Raw genomic sequence first — 16,293 nt, forward strand, 5'->3', positions numbered from 1 at the left:
CGCATGCCAAACACCACATCAAGTTGTTCATGTACATTCAGAAAATACAGAGAAAATAAAACCGCTTTCCTCCTTTGAAAATCTTTCACTGTCAAAGCGTTGCACTTGCTCAAAGTCTTTTCCACATGCAAATAACCTTCCCTTCTCTTGCCTCTAAATTCCCTCTCCATCTTAACTTTGGGACTGCCATGTCTGAAAAGAATGTTCTAGCATCAATGTGATTCTTAAGACTGAGATAATATAACATTAAAAGCAGGATAATGAGAAACTAGTAGGAAATACAGTATGAATGTTTACAATGAGGCCTTGAACCCATTCAGGAAAGTAGACACAGAGGAAGACATGACTGTTCAGTCTTTGCAAATAAATCGCACTAGACTGAAAAGCTTACTGAGGACTGAATAAATATGTACTCCAGGTCAAACCTACAAGATCACCAGGTGCCAGGTGTGTTCATTTGGAAGACACCTTTAACAGTATGCAGAACACGGGATAGTGTTTGTGCAAATAATATTAATATGCAAGAGTTTGTGCAAGGGATGAGATTTACGGTCAGTCCCATTTTTCATCCATCTGCAAGTCTGCGGTTGAGTTAAATCCTTCATGTATCTTTTTTGGGAGGGATGTTCTGGAAAAAGTGTGTTTTGATGAACACTTTCATATTTGCTCCTCTGTAGGTCATGCAAGCACATAGGTGTTAGAAATAATAGAGATAGGTTAAGGTTACTATCAATTTCACACATACATTAATGCATGCTGAAATATCACAGAAACTGCAGAACAGCGGATGTCCATCATTCTGTCTGATTGTACTGTTGCAAACATGTAATCCTGTATCGGCTACTACGTTGTGTTAATAGATCTGAAATTGCCAATACAGAAAATGAAATCAATGTTACTATGGTTAATATGGTGAGGACTATCATTCTGTTGGACAAGCTGGAGCAAGACAACTTATTTTTGACAGACTAGGGTTCAATTGTTTGGAGCGCATGAGATGACTGACGAACTAACGAAAAGAAAAATCGTTCCATACCAAATAAGCCAGGTGTGAATGCGCTCTCAAGAGTCATTTTTGCATTCCAAGAGTAGTAGCTGGAAAGTTCATATAATGGCTAAAATCTAAGATGCACTAATCCATGGATTTTGGAATTTCATGTTAGAAGAGTGTTCAGCAAAAATGTGTTTTCCAGTTTTACACTTGCATGTTTGATTCATTTGTTCATTCAAAACGCACTTTAAAGATATATTTGAAACGGACAAACAAATCCTGGCATCTGTTGAAATTGTCAGTCCATGATTCTTAATCAGGGCTGAGTTTCTTAACGAATGAAGCATACGATTTTTTGTTAAATGGTAGAGCGGGCATCACAATGAACACTCTCTCCCAGTTCCGATCGTTACTTTTCAGTGCTTGGGAAAGCGAGTCCTGACATTTGCAACATTCATCATGCTAAGAATGGGCCTCATTTATCAATCGTTTTGTAAAATTGTGTGCAAATGTTTTTGTAGGCCATTACTGAGTGCATTCAAGGTACAGGTGATTTATATAGTGACACCCACAAAATTCCATAAAAGACAGGACACAGAAAGCTGAAAATGACAAAATTACGACTAAATATTAAAAGAATGCCTCCTAAAGGCATTGTGCACTAAAGGCTCAATTATACTTGCTTTTAATTATGCATGTGCAAGATGGATGTCACATGTATCCTGCGGCCGTTTGGCGTGTCAACTGCGCACATCCTCAGAAATGAAGGCGATGCAGGCACATGGTGCAATACCGGTGTAAACAGTGGGGGCAGTATAGCACCATGTGACACTGTATCTACAACTGAATAAACAAACTAATCCATTCATCCATCTTCTATACCGCTCGGGGGTACCTGGAACTATCCCAGGGAGCATCGGGCACAACCCTGGACAGGGTGCCAATTTGTCGCAGGGCACAATTATATACACATTCACACACTATGGACACTTTGGACATGCCAATTAGCCTACCATGCTTTGGACTGGGGAGGAAACCGGAGTACCCAGAGGAAACCCCCGCAGCACGGGGAGAACATGCAAACTCCGCACACACAGGCTTAAATCGAACCTCCAACCCTGGTGGTGTGAGGCGAACATGCTAACGACTAAGCCAACGTGCGCCCTTAAACACACTAATGTTGTGTCTCAAATCACAAACGTGTGTACTATTTTAATGGGATACAGATTTTTGGATCCAACATGCCATCTAGTGGATGTCACTTAATCCTCCAGATGTACATAGATAAGCAGGCAAAGATGCGAACTCAATTTTGGAGTTCTTTCATGTCATTAATTTCAAGCAAGTTAATGATTTACACAAATATTTCAATGGAAATAAATTTAAACTTGACTGTGTAATCCCATATATAAACTTGCAAATGCCAGTTATGCGATTAGAAGCAGAATAATTAAGGTTTACATTAGTGATGTACATTTACTCAAACTTTCATAGTTTACGAACATTTCGTCCGAACTGAATGGATTTTCATGTATACTAAATTTCTTGTGTAAACGCTTGTGTGAACAATGTTTGTAGCCAGTTTGATAAATGAGGCCCAGTATGACAAAAGTTCATAATCTGAGAACACTAAATGTTTCTTTGTCTGACTAGTTATATGGTGGGTTCAGGAGTGTAAAGATAGGTGGCTAAGCCATAACATTCAGGTCCAGTCATAAAAATAAAAAAAAATTTAAGAAGAAGAAAAAAAAACTTGAAGGTTAAAGTACAATTCAAGCTCAGGCTAAAAGCCACTGATCTGTCAACATCTGTCAGTGCACAAAACGTGGCAGCATTCACACAAAAGTGGTTTAAGTCATACATAAACATAGAGTCGCTCTTGCGTGTGAAGAAATATGTGACATTTAACCTTTGCGTGTTTGCATGCAGTCAAATGAAATCTCATCATTACACCATGAAAGCAGTAGTCACAATCAAATCTCAGTCTGGTGTATTGAGGGAGTGTTTGCAGTCCTTGGGCTGAGTAAAAGTGGGATTTGGTTGTGGTTGTGGTCTGATCTGTCTGTTCATATGAAGGTTGAGTCGAGGACACTGTTGTCGTGAGCGCTACGAGCTCGGGCTTCAAATAGTTGCTTAATCAGAGCCGACTTCTCCTGCTCCAACTGGGTAATGCGTTCACTCTTCTCCGTCACCTCCTGAGACAAGAACAAGAACGGGAAAATGAGTCATGATCAAATCATTTTGTATTACTCACAGTCTCACAGTGCTCAGATCATACAGTCCCCTCCAGAAGTATTGGAACAGCAATGCCAATTCTATTGTTTTCGCTATACATTGAAGAAATTTGGTTTTCAAAATCAAAATATGACTATGAGACGATAGATCCGAATTTCATCTTTCATTTCCTGATATTTACATCTAGATGTGTTAACTTTTTTTAGAACAGTTTTTAGGTGAGCAAAAGTAGTGGAACAGATAAGTCTTGAAGTGAATTAAAGCAAATAACATTTAATATTTGGTTGCATATCCCTTGTTTGCAATAACCGCATCAAGCCGTTGACCCAGTGACATCACTGAACTGCTGCATTATTCCTTTGTGATGCTTTTCCAGGCTTTTACTGCAGCTTCATTCAGTTGTTGTTTGTTTGGAGGGGTTTCTCCCTTAAGTTTCCTCTTCAGGAGGTGAAATGCTGCTCAACAGGTTAAGGTCTGGTGATTGACTTGGCCAGTCTAGAACCTTCCACTTTTTCCTTCTGATGAAGTACTTTGTTGTGTTGGCAGTGCTTTTTGGGTCACTGTCTTGCTGCATGATGAAGTTGCTTCCAATCAGATTGGATGCATTTCTCTGTAAGCTGGAAGACTGGCTGTTTCTGCATTTTGACTTCTGTATTCATTCTGCTGCTATCATCATGAATGACAATATCAATAAAGATTAGTGAGCCTGTTCCAGAAGCAGAAATGCAAGCTCAAGCCATGACACTACCTCCACCATGCTTGAGTGATGAGTTTCTACGCTTTGGATCATGAGCAAATCCTTTCTTTTTCCACAATTTGGCCTTTCCATTAATTTGGTACAGGTTAATCTTGGTTGCAGAACCTTTGTGGCTCGTCTCTGCATTTCTTTGCAAATTCCAATCAGGCTTTCTGATTCTTACTGCTCATGAGTGGTTTGCATCCTGTGGTACGGCCTCTATATTTCTGCACTTGAAGTCTTCTTTGAATGGTGGATTGTGAAACTTCACCCCTGCCCTGTGAATGTTGTTGGTGAAGTCACTAACTGTTGTTTTTGGGTTTTTCTTCACAGCTCTCACAATGTTTCTTTCATCAACTGCTGTAGTTTTCCTTGGTTTACCTGTTCTATGTCTGTGTTGTTAGTACACCAGTGGTTTCTTTCTTTTTCAGAACATTCCAAATTGTTGTATTGGCTATGCCCAATGTTTGTGCAATGGCTCTGATAGATTTTCCCTTTCCTCAGCTTCAAAATGGCTTGCTTTTCTCCCATAGACAGCTCTCTGGACTTCATGTTGGTTTATCCTTTTTAACAACAAATGCAGTCTTCACAGGCAAAACCTAGGGCTCAAACCAAGGGTAGACATTCAGAGCTCTTAATTTGTAAACAAGTGATTTAACAGAGCACCTCTGGGCAAAAAGAAACACCACATCAGTCACATCAGGAAATGAAAGCTGAAATTCTGATCTATTGTCTCATTCATTTTTTGATCTCAAACCCAAATGTCTTTAATGTATAGCTAGAAAAAAGAATTGGCCATTTTGTTTCAATCTTTTGGAGGGGACTGTATTTAATCATTTATTTGCAACATTCATAGCTTCACTTGCTTGGAGTTTAGAGTTTGTAGCGAAACTGAACACAAATACTTGCAGCAACTATTAAGGGACAGTTGGATACTTGAAAAAGAAAAACACACGTAATTAATTACTCAATATGTAAGGAATAAAGTTCTTAAAGGCATGTTGTTATAGGAAAATAATCAGTGGTGTAGTTACTGTTACCACCCAGAGTTGATCATTTTCTTATAACAGCATGTTCTGAAGTGTTTTATTCCTCTTATACCACAGCAATGTGTCCAACTATTAAAATTTTTTATATATTTATTATCAAATTCATACTTTACATCCATTTATAGTTACATTTACTGTTGTTGGATGTCCATGAAACAAGTTAGTTCCTGTTATTACAATTAACGTGGCATTAATAAGAAAAAAACACAGTCCTCTCTCCTGAGTTGTTACTATACAACTGTTACTATACAAAATAATAACATACTAGAAGAAGAAATTTATTAATATAAAGTTGTGATTTGCAAGTACAATTCATCTTAGCAAACTAATTCATTCATCTTAGTTGACTTTAATACTCTTAAAAACTCTGCTTTGAACTGGCTTCATAGTGAATTGCTTTGAATAAATACTGGCAAATAACTGCATGAATGTGAATGTAAATCTTGTCTGAATTCCTACTTTCATATCTATCAAGCCTGATTTGTCCGGCTGAGACTTAAGCCAATAATTTTCTACGACATGGTGAAACATGTTAAGGGTTTAAACCTGTGTGAGAAGGTGGTTCTGGTCCTTCAGTCTCTGGATGGCCTGTGGAGGAGCAGGAACAGGCGGGACACTGGGGGAGAAGATAGAAGACTGTCCGTTCGGAGAGGGGAATGACTGCCAAAGAAGAGAAAAGATTACATATTTTTCATTCATTTACATACAATAAATGTCATGGCATTGGATATTGAATGCAATTTCAGCCAGGAATTTTCATTTTAGTTCATCACTAGTATTTAAAAAACACTTACAAAAAGCTAATGTCAGAATGCAATATTACAGTTAGAAATAATAACCAGACAGTGTCTCTGGATTAACTGCTTAAGTGTGAAAAAACTGCGACAAAATGGCACACGTGACTCCTCACTGATAAACTCAACTCTGAATACGGCCCATCCAACTCGTTCACCAAACTGTCCCAATAATTTGAATATAGTGAGATAAAGACAATAAACTAACCATTCCAGAGCAGGAAATGAGCTCATTAAGGCAGCGGTTCACTTCCTGTAGTTTGGGCAGGAGGACATTCAGGCGACATTGATTGGATTCTGTCAGAAAATCCTAATGACAGAAAGACATGGATACAAATTAAGCCACCATTAGACATCTGTTATATGGAAATGCTGGATTTATAGTGTACACTGTATTTATATTATTAATTACTATTATTAACCCTAATTCTATTTATTACATAAATTCAGTTTTATACCAATATAGCAATAATTTTTATAAATCTCAGTAATTGAAAATATTTACAATATTTATGGAAACCAGCACAAAAAGCCCTTTCACTTGATGGTGGTAAGAGATTAATAATTCTGCTGTATATTTTCAAATATATATATATTCATTGGCCCATTGATGTTCTACAGTGTGTGTGTGTGTGTGTGTGTGTGTGTTACGCACAGTGAGGTGGCCACTCTGCCCGACGAGCCTCTGTCTCTCGTTCACGCTGTGGATTTGGCTCTGGTACCACTCTCTCGCTCTCTCCACCACATCCAGTCCAGACAGCAGTGAGTCCTTCTCCTGTTCCAGCTCCTTCATCTGCTTTAGCTGTAGATCATGTATATTTCGCTGTATGACCATGTGGTTACCAGGCAAAGCATTTCACCAATTAGCTACGGGTTTCATAAATGAATCCTTCATAATAAAATAACAGCAGGATGATGACAACCCTGAATGGATTTATTCTGTAAGTCAAAAATACAATCCCTTAAACCTGGTACCAGGCTCTCTTTAACTGCAGTTGGTATTGGAGGAAAATATCTGATATGAATCCTTACTGTGACAAAGAAACATTTTGATCATTTTTTTTAGATACAAAAGCATCATCCTAATAAACGTTCTCATCATTAAGACTTGCTAAGCGATATAATTTTGTCTTAAACTGGCTTCTGCAAATTTAGTACCTGCTCTTCAGTCGTATTAATTTGTGCACACACAATAGCCATTCTCAAAGTCACTTTCAGGTTGCCTTTGCATAGACACCACTCTGTATTTCGCATTTTTAGATATAAACGCCCCACACTGGATATTCACTCAAAAGCAATCATGTAAAACTGCACAACATGTGCTATTTTGCTCACAGTGCAATCTCAAAGAAATCTTCAGTTACCTTTAGTAGGTTAAAGATTTTGCTGTTTTAGTAGAAAACAGCAAGTCTGAATTTGCTGCACAAATGCATACAAAGTGCAGTTCCCTTTTAACAGCCAACCCCTCACTTGAATTGGAGCAAAGGGATGTCATGAAGCACGAGCGAGAGAGAGAGAGAGAGAGAGAGAGAGCTCAAGGGGAGAGGTGTGGGTCAGACCATGTGTTTGTGTGTGGTCTAAATCCTCTTTGTAAAAGAGAAACAGAGCAGGGGGAGCTGTGCAGGCAACATTACAAACAATACAGACAGACAACATGAGCCAATCGCAGAGTTAAAGTGATACGGTATGACAGACCATGACATCACCTGACAGAGAGAAAGACAGACATGAAGTGACTCTGGTTCTGCATTAACAAAGCAGGATAATTTAAAAAAAACTTCAGAGTTAGTTTACATAGAGAAATTGCTAAGGCTGCAAAGCTTGCCATGATTTAAAGGGACGTTAAATGTGTATGTGGGTGGGTGGAAAAGAGAAACAGGTTTGGTTTGTTCCATTGTACAACCTTGAACTTGGAAATATGCCGTCAATAAAAAGGGAATACCAAATTGGAAACTAATGCAATATTTCCCAAGCTCATGAAATAAACACACCTAACGTTGTACTGTAAACATTCGTTTTGCATACTTTTTAAGACTTTTTTAAAACAATGTTTTAGTTGCCATTCAACATTTCCAGGTAATTTGTGTCTAATAATACTAAAATGCAGGGATCTACTAGCCCTCTTGCTAACGTCATTATTCCAAGAATTTCAAGATGGAAAAAGGTACTGCATCAGTGAATGACTTTTCTAGCACTCGATGCAGTCTAGGTGGACAGATAAAATGTTTAAAGGGCATGGGAACTGCCAAATATCACTCAAGGCGCTGTAATATGTCCTGTCAAATTCCACAGTTTGCCATACAACACACAAGTTTGCAGCAGACGTCCATGTTTTTCCCAAGTAAGAAGACAGGAGTATTGATCCAGAAATGTTCCACTTTCAAGTACGATGGAACGCAGCACCTCCTTAATCCTTCACACCAGTTAATCATCAACATGCTGACACACCTCATGGCTGTCAGTTTAACCGTTCCAGAGTGCTCCCACCACAGCACCGACTCCATATACCGCACCATTCTGCATCTATTTCACCCACTCGCTCCCTCACTCGTTCACTCACCCAGTAGAAAAAGTGCAAGGCTTTGCTGGAGTACAGGCTGCTGCTGAGGGGGATGAAGACAGTGGTGTAGGCAGCCCAAACTGCACCAGCTCCCAGGCCCGGGGGCCCGAGCCGGCTCACCACCATGGGGATGGAGAGAGAAAAGGAAGAGAAGGAAGGAGGGGGAAGAAGGACTGGAGACAACAGAAGACGCAAGAGTCGAGTGTCAGAGAGTAAGACGGACAGATAAGTAAAGAAAAGCAAACACAGAAAGATAGAGAGAGAAAAGAGAGAGGCAGAGACAGAGAAGGGCAAAAGGACAGAAATGAAAGTTAGCAGAGGGGGAGCAGCACACACCAGGGGTGGGACAAAAAGGGGGAACAAGGGGAGGGGCGATTGGTGTGAAGAGGGGGAGTGGTAAGTGGTGGTCATGGATAATGCAGCACACAGCTCTAGTCTTTTTTGTCCTTTTAGAAAAACAGTTAACACTTTGCACACCGTCACCCTAACCATCCTGCGTTCGTTACAGTGTAATGGCAGGATTATTAATATTCAGGTGTAACTCAAGTAAACTATAAAAGACCCAAAAGTTAAGGAAGAGTACAGATGGAAACCATATGGGTTTTCTAAATAAACAAAAACTTCCCAAATGAAAGCCCTCACTTATGTTTGTTGTTTTTGAAAGAAAAGAAGAAGAAAAAAAAAAAAGAAAAACACACAATTCTTGACAGTTACATAAGCCAAGCACAAGAAAACTACTTGGGTCCAAGCACTTCTTTGCAAGTAGTACCCCTGTAGCTAATTTGTGTAAGGTAAACATGGAAAACTAGAGGATAAGTAGATGGACATACCATTCAAGTGTCATGATAATCAGCCAATTCTAAACGTGTCAAATGCTTCCTAAAAGTGACTGGCCAATGGCAGCCAGGGCAAGCCAATTATAGACTAAAAGATGGCATAGTTTACATTATTTCAACATAATTTCAACAATTTTCAGAGAAACAGTTACTTGAATGTTATAGCACCCACATTATACCAACGTCAAAAATTGGTATCTCCACAATAATATTCATAGACCATATCTATAGATCATAATCCATTATCCCTCTGCAATCTCTGTGAGACAAAGTCTGAAGATGCTTTAAGCCAATGTTTGTGAAGATTTGATCAAATTGGTGACCAAAGAAGAGTAAAACAATCTTGCGTATTATGCAAATGAACTCAAAATCCAAGTAGACTGAGCGTAATAGACTTTTTGTGTTGTATGAGTTAAGGAATAAGAAAGACACCTCATGGTTTCTAAGATGTGAGTGAAAATACTCTCTTATAATGCCACAGGTTGATCACGCTTGCCTGAGTAGGGGAGGGCATAATACTTACTAAGCTTCATGTCCCCAAGATTTCCAGTTTGGTCTGCACAATTGGTGCTTGGACCCCTAAACTCAAAGGATTATACTTGGGGGAGGGAGCACTATACGGCTTCAAATGAAAAATATCTATGTTTTTACACTGCAAAATTATGAATAACTACTATGTTAAATATCTATCAATCAATCAATTAATCATTTAAAGTCTCAGCTTAATAAAGTTATTCATATTATTCAGTAACTACTGTTTTACTATATTCTACAGGAGTATAATTCTCGACCCACAGATGACTTGTGGGAGTTTAAGTCATTAAACATAGATTTAAGCTGTATCAAAGAGCAGCTTAGAGCAATTTTAGGGAGGGAACAGTTGCGTTTCAAACACATCGAAGTCAAGAAAAGCAAAGATTTGACATGCAGCAATTACTGTTGACTGATTTATTATATACTGTTCTACACAACCAAACCGGTTCTATTCAAACCCAAAGTGCACCATTTATTCCTGCTGAAGGCTACAATGGCACCTGGACGAGTTTGGCTTTGTTCGTTTCATACCATTCCATAGTCGAGCCCGTTAGTGATGGTGTGTCGTCTCGGCTCTTCCCGGCTCCTGCTGTGCCGCCTGGTCGCCGTGAACCCTGTAGTAGTCTCACTCTGTGACCGAGGCAGACCAACACGTTCACCCTGCTGCTGACCTGAGATTGAGGAAAAAAAGGAAGACGATAAGGAGAAGACGAGAAGATTTATTTTGGAATTTGAATTTAATAAACAGCTTCTGGATGGGGTGTTGATACACATCATAATAACGCTTCTAGCACTCAGTACCACAAGATGGAGCTAGTCTTGAATTAAGACGTATGGCTTTTTTTTTTTTTTTAAACTTGTTTTAGGGAAAATGTAAGCAGAGGTATGATTCTTATTTTACAAAATACACATCCTGAATTCACATGTACAAGTGTACAATCCTGTGCGGAAAAGAGCAGGTTAATTACTCATTGTAATTACAATGAGTCCTTAATACATTGTATTAAGTATTGATTACTCATACAAGCAACCTGTCGTATCCTCAGGCTCTTCCTCTGTAAAATCGAATTAAAACGCAACTGTACATAGCTACCAAATGGCTTTCAACTGAGCCGCTAAAGGACGTTTAGTTGTAAAAGTGAATGAGAGGAGCTGATTAAATAGCATCTAACCACACCTATTGCTAACGTATTCATTCAAAACCTGACCCTTTTTATAATTACTTATTTTCGTCATGTTTAGACCTGTAACAATGTCATCCCATCCATTCCACATACGGCTTATCCTACACAGGGTCGCGGGGAGCCTGGAGCCTATCCCAGGGATCTTGGGGCATAAGGCGGACAGGGTGCCAACCCATCGCAGGATAATCACACTCACACTCACACACTACGGACAATTTAGAGATGCCAATCAGCCTACAACACATGTCTTTGGACTGAGGGAGGAAACGAGAGCACCCGGAGTAAACCTCAAAGCACAGGGAGAACATGCAAACTCCACGCACACAGAGTGAAGGCGGGATTTGAACCCCCAACCCTCGAGGTGTGAGACAAACATGCTCTGCAACAATGTTCATGAACAAATCCAAAATATATTAGCCACACCCACTTCATGAAAAGCATCTGACGGTACAGTACTATAAATTTATTGTGCAATGACAAAAGTAGTTTAGTAGCAACTGTTGCCCAAACTCACTGTAATTTACAGTAAAATCTATGTTACATTTTTTATTTAATTACACAGCAGTAGCCCCGATACTCAGGACAAGCAGATTTTGCGCCTGAGCTAGTATTTTCTGGTTGGAATTACAATAAAGTATGTTCAGAAGGCCAGAGAAGGGAGAAGACATGTACACACAATCTTTTTAGAATCAGGCACACGGTGAAAAAGAAAAAAAAATAGAGTCAGCTCCAGAATTATTGCCACCCTTGGTAAAGATGAGTAAAAAATGTACGGTTAATTGCTCAATTTAAGCTTTTTAAGCAAAATTTAAGAAAGAAAAATGTTTCAATCCTGAACAAAACCATGTTTATTGTCAACCCTACATTTAGTTTGGTGTGCCAACATAACAGCACTGAGTCTTCTCTTAAAATATTTAACATAGAGGAATACTGAGCATGCAATCTGAGACCTCAATACAGGTGGAGGTGCCAATAATTCTGGAGCTGACTGCAAATCTCAAAAATAACCTGTATATGATCAGCATGATGGAAATCTGTTGTGGCAATAGGGAATTTAAATCTATGTGCAATATGACAACATCAAGTCACACCAGGGGCAAAAAAAAAAGAATGTTATTTTAACCAAAAGGCAGTGAGAGACAACACTTCTGTTTACTTTTGAGCTGAGGGAGAGAATATAATATCACTCAACTGCGACTTTTCATCCTGCAACTGCGAGTTGCGTGAAAATAACTTACAAAAAATTAATGAATTAATAAATGGCAAGATATAAAAGGCGCAGTTGAGTGATATTATCTCGGAAGCGCGAGATAAAAACTTGCAACCGTGCGATATTTATTCAAGTGATATAAAGTCATAAGTGCAAGACAAATCTGTCTAATATTTCCTCATAGGTGGTAGATTTAGGTTGCTCATTTTAAGATGAGTTTTTCCATAATTATGAAGAAATGAAATGTGTTGTTAATAAATTATTCATTATTAATTATCTTTAACAAGCCTTGTACAGTAACATTCTCAACATGTATTGTAACATCTTTCATCCACTTGGATCCAAAGCTTTAGCACCACCTTCCCTCATCATTTCTCTGAACAGTTAACACCTCAGGCCTGGGAAGTCTCTTCCTACGATAATTACACATACCAAATGCTTAACAGCGCAAATGTTAATCTCCAATGACAAATGGCTCAAGCCGGGGGAGTTCAGGGTGTGACTCTTCAGGAAAAAACAACTTGACTTACAAAGACTTTTCAAATGTCTATTACAAGATTGTTCAGGGTACTCCGGATCAGGCTCTAAGGTTCTCACCGGATGATATCATTTGTACAAGACAAGTGCCAACAAGCTCCAATGCCCAGCCCCTTGTGTGTCAAATCAAGATAGAGATGAAATGTAGGAGCATGGTGTTTGGGGGAAGTTTGGAGGAAAATAACTTTCTGGAATGGAAGTTCATGAGTTCATTGTTCCTGAATGCATATTTGTTGATTTGCCAAATAATACAGCTGAAGATTCTCTGTTTTTTTTCCATTCACATACATAGCATTCCATTCTGCTGTCATTTCTCCTGTCTTGAAAAGTATTTTGAAAATGACCCCTAGTCTACCAGGGGTTGGACAGGTTTCAATTCACCAGTTCAAGCAAGAAAAAAATGACATCACTCCAGACCTGATCTGCAGCCTCCCTGCTTGTGATGTAAGGGCCAAGGCATGGTATTACTGTACACCGCCCCTGGCAATGTCATGCTCATATTTCCAAATATTTGAGGAGGAGAGAGAAAATCGCAGAAGTGAAAAAATGTAGCCTGTAAGTCAAAACACGAAGCACTCACAAGCAGTGATCTGGAACGAGGATTCAAATCAAATCCAGTCAGACTTTTGCTAGAAGACTAACTGATCATGTGATACTGCCAAGTATGTTGGTTCTGGTGGCCTGGTATGATTAGCATAATTTTTTGTCCTAACTATCCTATTTAGTGTGAGTTAATTCAGTGCTGGAGGTGGCTGACTCAATCTGAGCTAGTTGTAGTGGCTCGGTGGTTACAGCTCAGAAGGTCATGTGTTCAAATCCCAGCACCACCAAACTGCTGTGGTTGGGTCCTTGAGCAAGACTATTAACCTTCAACTCAGTATGCTGCATCAATTGTAAGTTGCTTGTTTTTAAAAGCATCAGACAAATATGCAAATGTTCTGGATTATGTGTTCTTTTATACTATGTAAGATATTACAGGACTTTACTGTAAATATGTTTTACAGTTGTTTTTGCTGTCAATTTTATAGTTCTTTTCCAGCCATTATTTTTACAGCATGCATGATGCCTTGAGATGGACTGACATCCCATACGGACAATTTTGAGATGCCAATCTCTAAAGCCTACAGTGCATGACAATGGACTGGGGGAGGAAACCAGAGTACCTGAACCACAGGGAGAACATGCAAATTCTGTGCACACAGAGCGGAGACAGGACTCGAACCCAAACCCCAGAGGTACAAGGCAAATTAAACTAATCCACTGTGCCACCTGGGACTGACATCCCATTCACCCTCATACCCAGTGTTCCCAGGATAGGCTCCAGATCCACAATGACCCTCATCAGGAGGATCTTGATAACGAAGTTCCTTTTGATCTCTCATAAATAAATAAAAAATCACAGACCCCTTGCGGTCCCAGGGCCAAAGAACAACAGGTATAGGAAATGAATTAATGAATGCATATAATTAAGTAGTTTAGGTGTGTAGGCAACTGCAAAGAACTTACTTGTCTTGTGAAAAGACTCCACCGGGATTGATTCGACTGACTGCACGCGGGTGGGCTGCTGCTGCTGCTGCACCTTTTTCCCCACGCGATTCGAATCAGACCGGTTAGGCGCGCGCTCGGGCGCCACGGGAACGCGCTCCAGGCTCCTGCCGCTCCTCGTGCATGGCTGAGCACTGGGATTCGGGTACGACGAGGAACCGCTCGCGCAGTATTTGCTTGAATTGGTGCACGCACAGCCCCTGCTGTCGTACTGCTGTCGCGCGCGGTTCTGTAGCGTTGCGCTCGCGCGGCTGTGCTGAACATTAGTCCCGTTGCTCGGTCCGAGAGGTCGCACTTTATTATGCGGTTGCGCTTTGAAGCCGTTCGGATGCTGGAAGTGTTGCTTTTGAGTGTGGTTTGAAGCTTGTGCTTTGTCAGGATTCAGGACGGAAGATCGAAGTCCCGAGACGAAGCGCTCGAAGGTGAGGCAGCCGTGCGGTGGTGTGACGCGCCTCAGACTCTCCAACACACCGCCGGGGAGATCCTGCGTTTCCGCGCCCTGCCACCGACTTTCGATCTCCGAGATGTGCACGTAGCCTCGCTTTCCGTCGTCTAAAATATCGAACAAAGTCCGCAGGCTGTGCAGAAAAGCTTTGGGTAAACCCTCGGTGTTAAACTCTGCGCCTTGTGCTTGCATGCTGGAGTTTTTTAAAGCTTTTGTTTTATTGTCAGTGCACTCCTTTCTGACAGCGGTGCTGGTTAGTCCGGTCTGTATGCAGCTGGGATCTGTTGCGATCAAAGCCATGAGGCTCTAAAAACAGATCACGATGTATAAATTGTATAAATCACTATAATTGTGATCCATCCAGGAATTAAATCAAACGCATCATCTGGATACTTTTCTTCCCACCCAGTTCTCTCTCTCTCTCTCTCTCTCTCTCTCTCCCTTCCAGAAATTCCCTCTAAACCCGCACAACTTTCTCCACCACATTTCATTTTTCTTTTTTTTTCTTTCCAACAGATCCGCCCTTCGAACGGTTGCTTATCGACGCTCTCATTGGCTGCTCGCTGCACTGCTCCACGCTGATTGGCTGCTACAAAAGCAACAGGGTTTGAGTTTTGTTCTTTAGAGATTTGAATAGCAGTTTGCCAGGAGGTTGTTTAGTTCTATAGTCTCCAGATGGCTATGAAACATAATAGTTCTCTCCTCTTTTTTTTTTTCTTTTTTCTTCAAAGAAACACATTTTACACTATTTTAGCCTACTAATGGAGTGTGATCCAAGCAGGAGTTCCTGCAGTAAGAGTATATAGAGAAATTGCCACTTCATCATGCAATCTGTTGGACATCAACTGACCATTAATTACTTTCAGTGGATTCATTAATTCATTCAAGTACAGGAGATCTACTTTAACAATTCTATAGTGACAGTTGTAGCAGACAACTGTAACTTTTTTCTTATTCAATGATGATTTAATGCTGCCTGCAAGTGCTGTTAGAAGCACGACACAAGGCAAGGGATACCCTAGACGGGGTGCCAACTCATCGCACACCCATTCATACACTACGGACAATTTGGAAACGCCAATCACCCTACAGCACGTTTTTGGACTGGGGGAGTACCCAGAGGAAACCCCTGAAGCACGAGGAGAACATGCAGGTTCTGCACACACAGGGGTGGGATTCAAAGCCCCAAACCTAGAGGAGGAGACAAACATGATAACCTCTAAGCCACTGTGCCCCCCCCCCCCCCAATGCATGAGGTGCATGCATGTCTTTCCGAATTAAGGTACAAATTAGGTGATAATTCTGCAATGTTAAAATAAATTCCTTGTCATTGATGATCCAAAATGGTAATAAAAAAAAAGTTTTCTTACACAATTAAATTTTTTCTACAAAAAGCACTTGAACACACACCATGTCATAATCATGAGTTCTGAACTCGTACGTACAATCTTCAAAGGAGGACTTGAAGGAAACATGAATTACAGACTTCATATTTCCCACACAGCATCATACATGCTGTTACAGTTACATGCATGGATTTAGAGAAAACAAACGTGTTAGAATTGTGCCACTTTACAGTTGTGCTGGCTTTCCCTAACCGCCTCATCCTGGTCAGGGACGCAGTGGATCCACAGCCT

At 40.2% G+C, this 16,293-nt stretch overlaps 1 protein-coding gene across 1 annotated transcript; it reads right to left on the minus strand.

The window, feature by feature from the left end:
* Window positions 1-608: 608 nt before the first annotated feature.
* sapcd2 (suppressor APC domain containing 2) lies at window positions 609-15,871 on the minus strand. The gene is made up of 6 exons (XM_053618240.1): window positions 14,173-15,871; window positions 10,267-10,406; window positions 6,461-6,607; window positions 6,014-6,115; window positions 5,558-5,671; window positions 609-3,186 (listed from the first exon to the last, which is right to left on the minus strand). The coding sequence occupies exons 1-6, from the start codon at window positions 14,954-14,956 to the stop codon at window positions 3,058-3,060; spliced, it is 1,416 nt and encodes a 471-aa protein (XP_053474215.1). The 5' UTR covers window positions 14,957-15,871; the 3' UTR covers window positions 609-3,057.
* Between the last annotated feature and the right edge of the window lie 422 nt (window positions 15,872-16,293).

This window comes from Ictalurus furcatus, chromosome 28, assembly GCF_023375685.1.
Source record: "Ictalurus furcatus strain D&B chromosome 28, Billie_1.0, whole genome shotgun sequence".
In the NCBI taxonomy this organism is placed as follows: Eukaryota; Metazoa; Chordata; class Actinopteri; order Siluriformes; family Ictaluridae; genus Ictalurus; species Ictalurus furcatus.

Bases quoted from the DNA above. Each gene is read 5' to 3' on its own strand.
- sapcd2 (XM_053618240.1), bottom strand. From the start codon at position 14,956: ATGGCTTTGATCGCAACAGATCCCAGCTGCATACAGACCGGACTAACC. The intron at 6,608-10,266 runs GTATGAAACGAA...CATGATCTACAG, and splicing joins ACGGGCTCGACTATGGAATG to CTAAAGCAGATGAAGGAGCT. The intron at 6,116-6,460 runs GTGCGTAACACA...TTCTGTCATTAG, and splicing joins GGCAGAGTGGCCACCTCACT to GATTTTCTGACAGAATCCAA.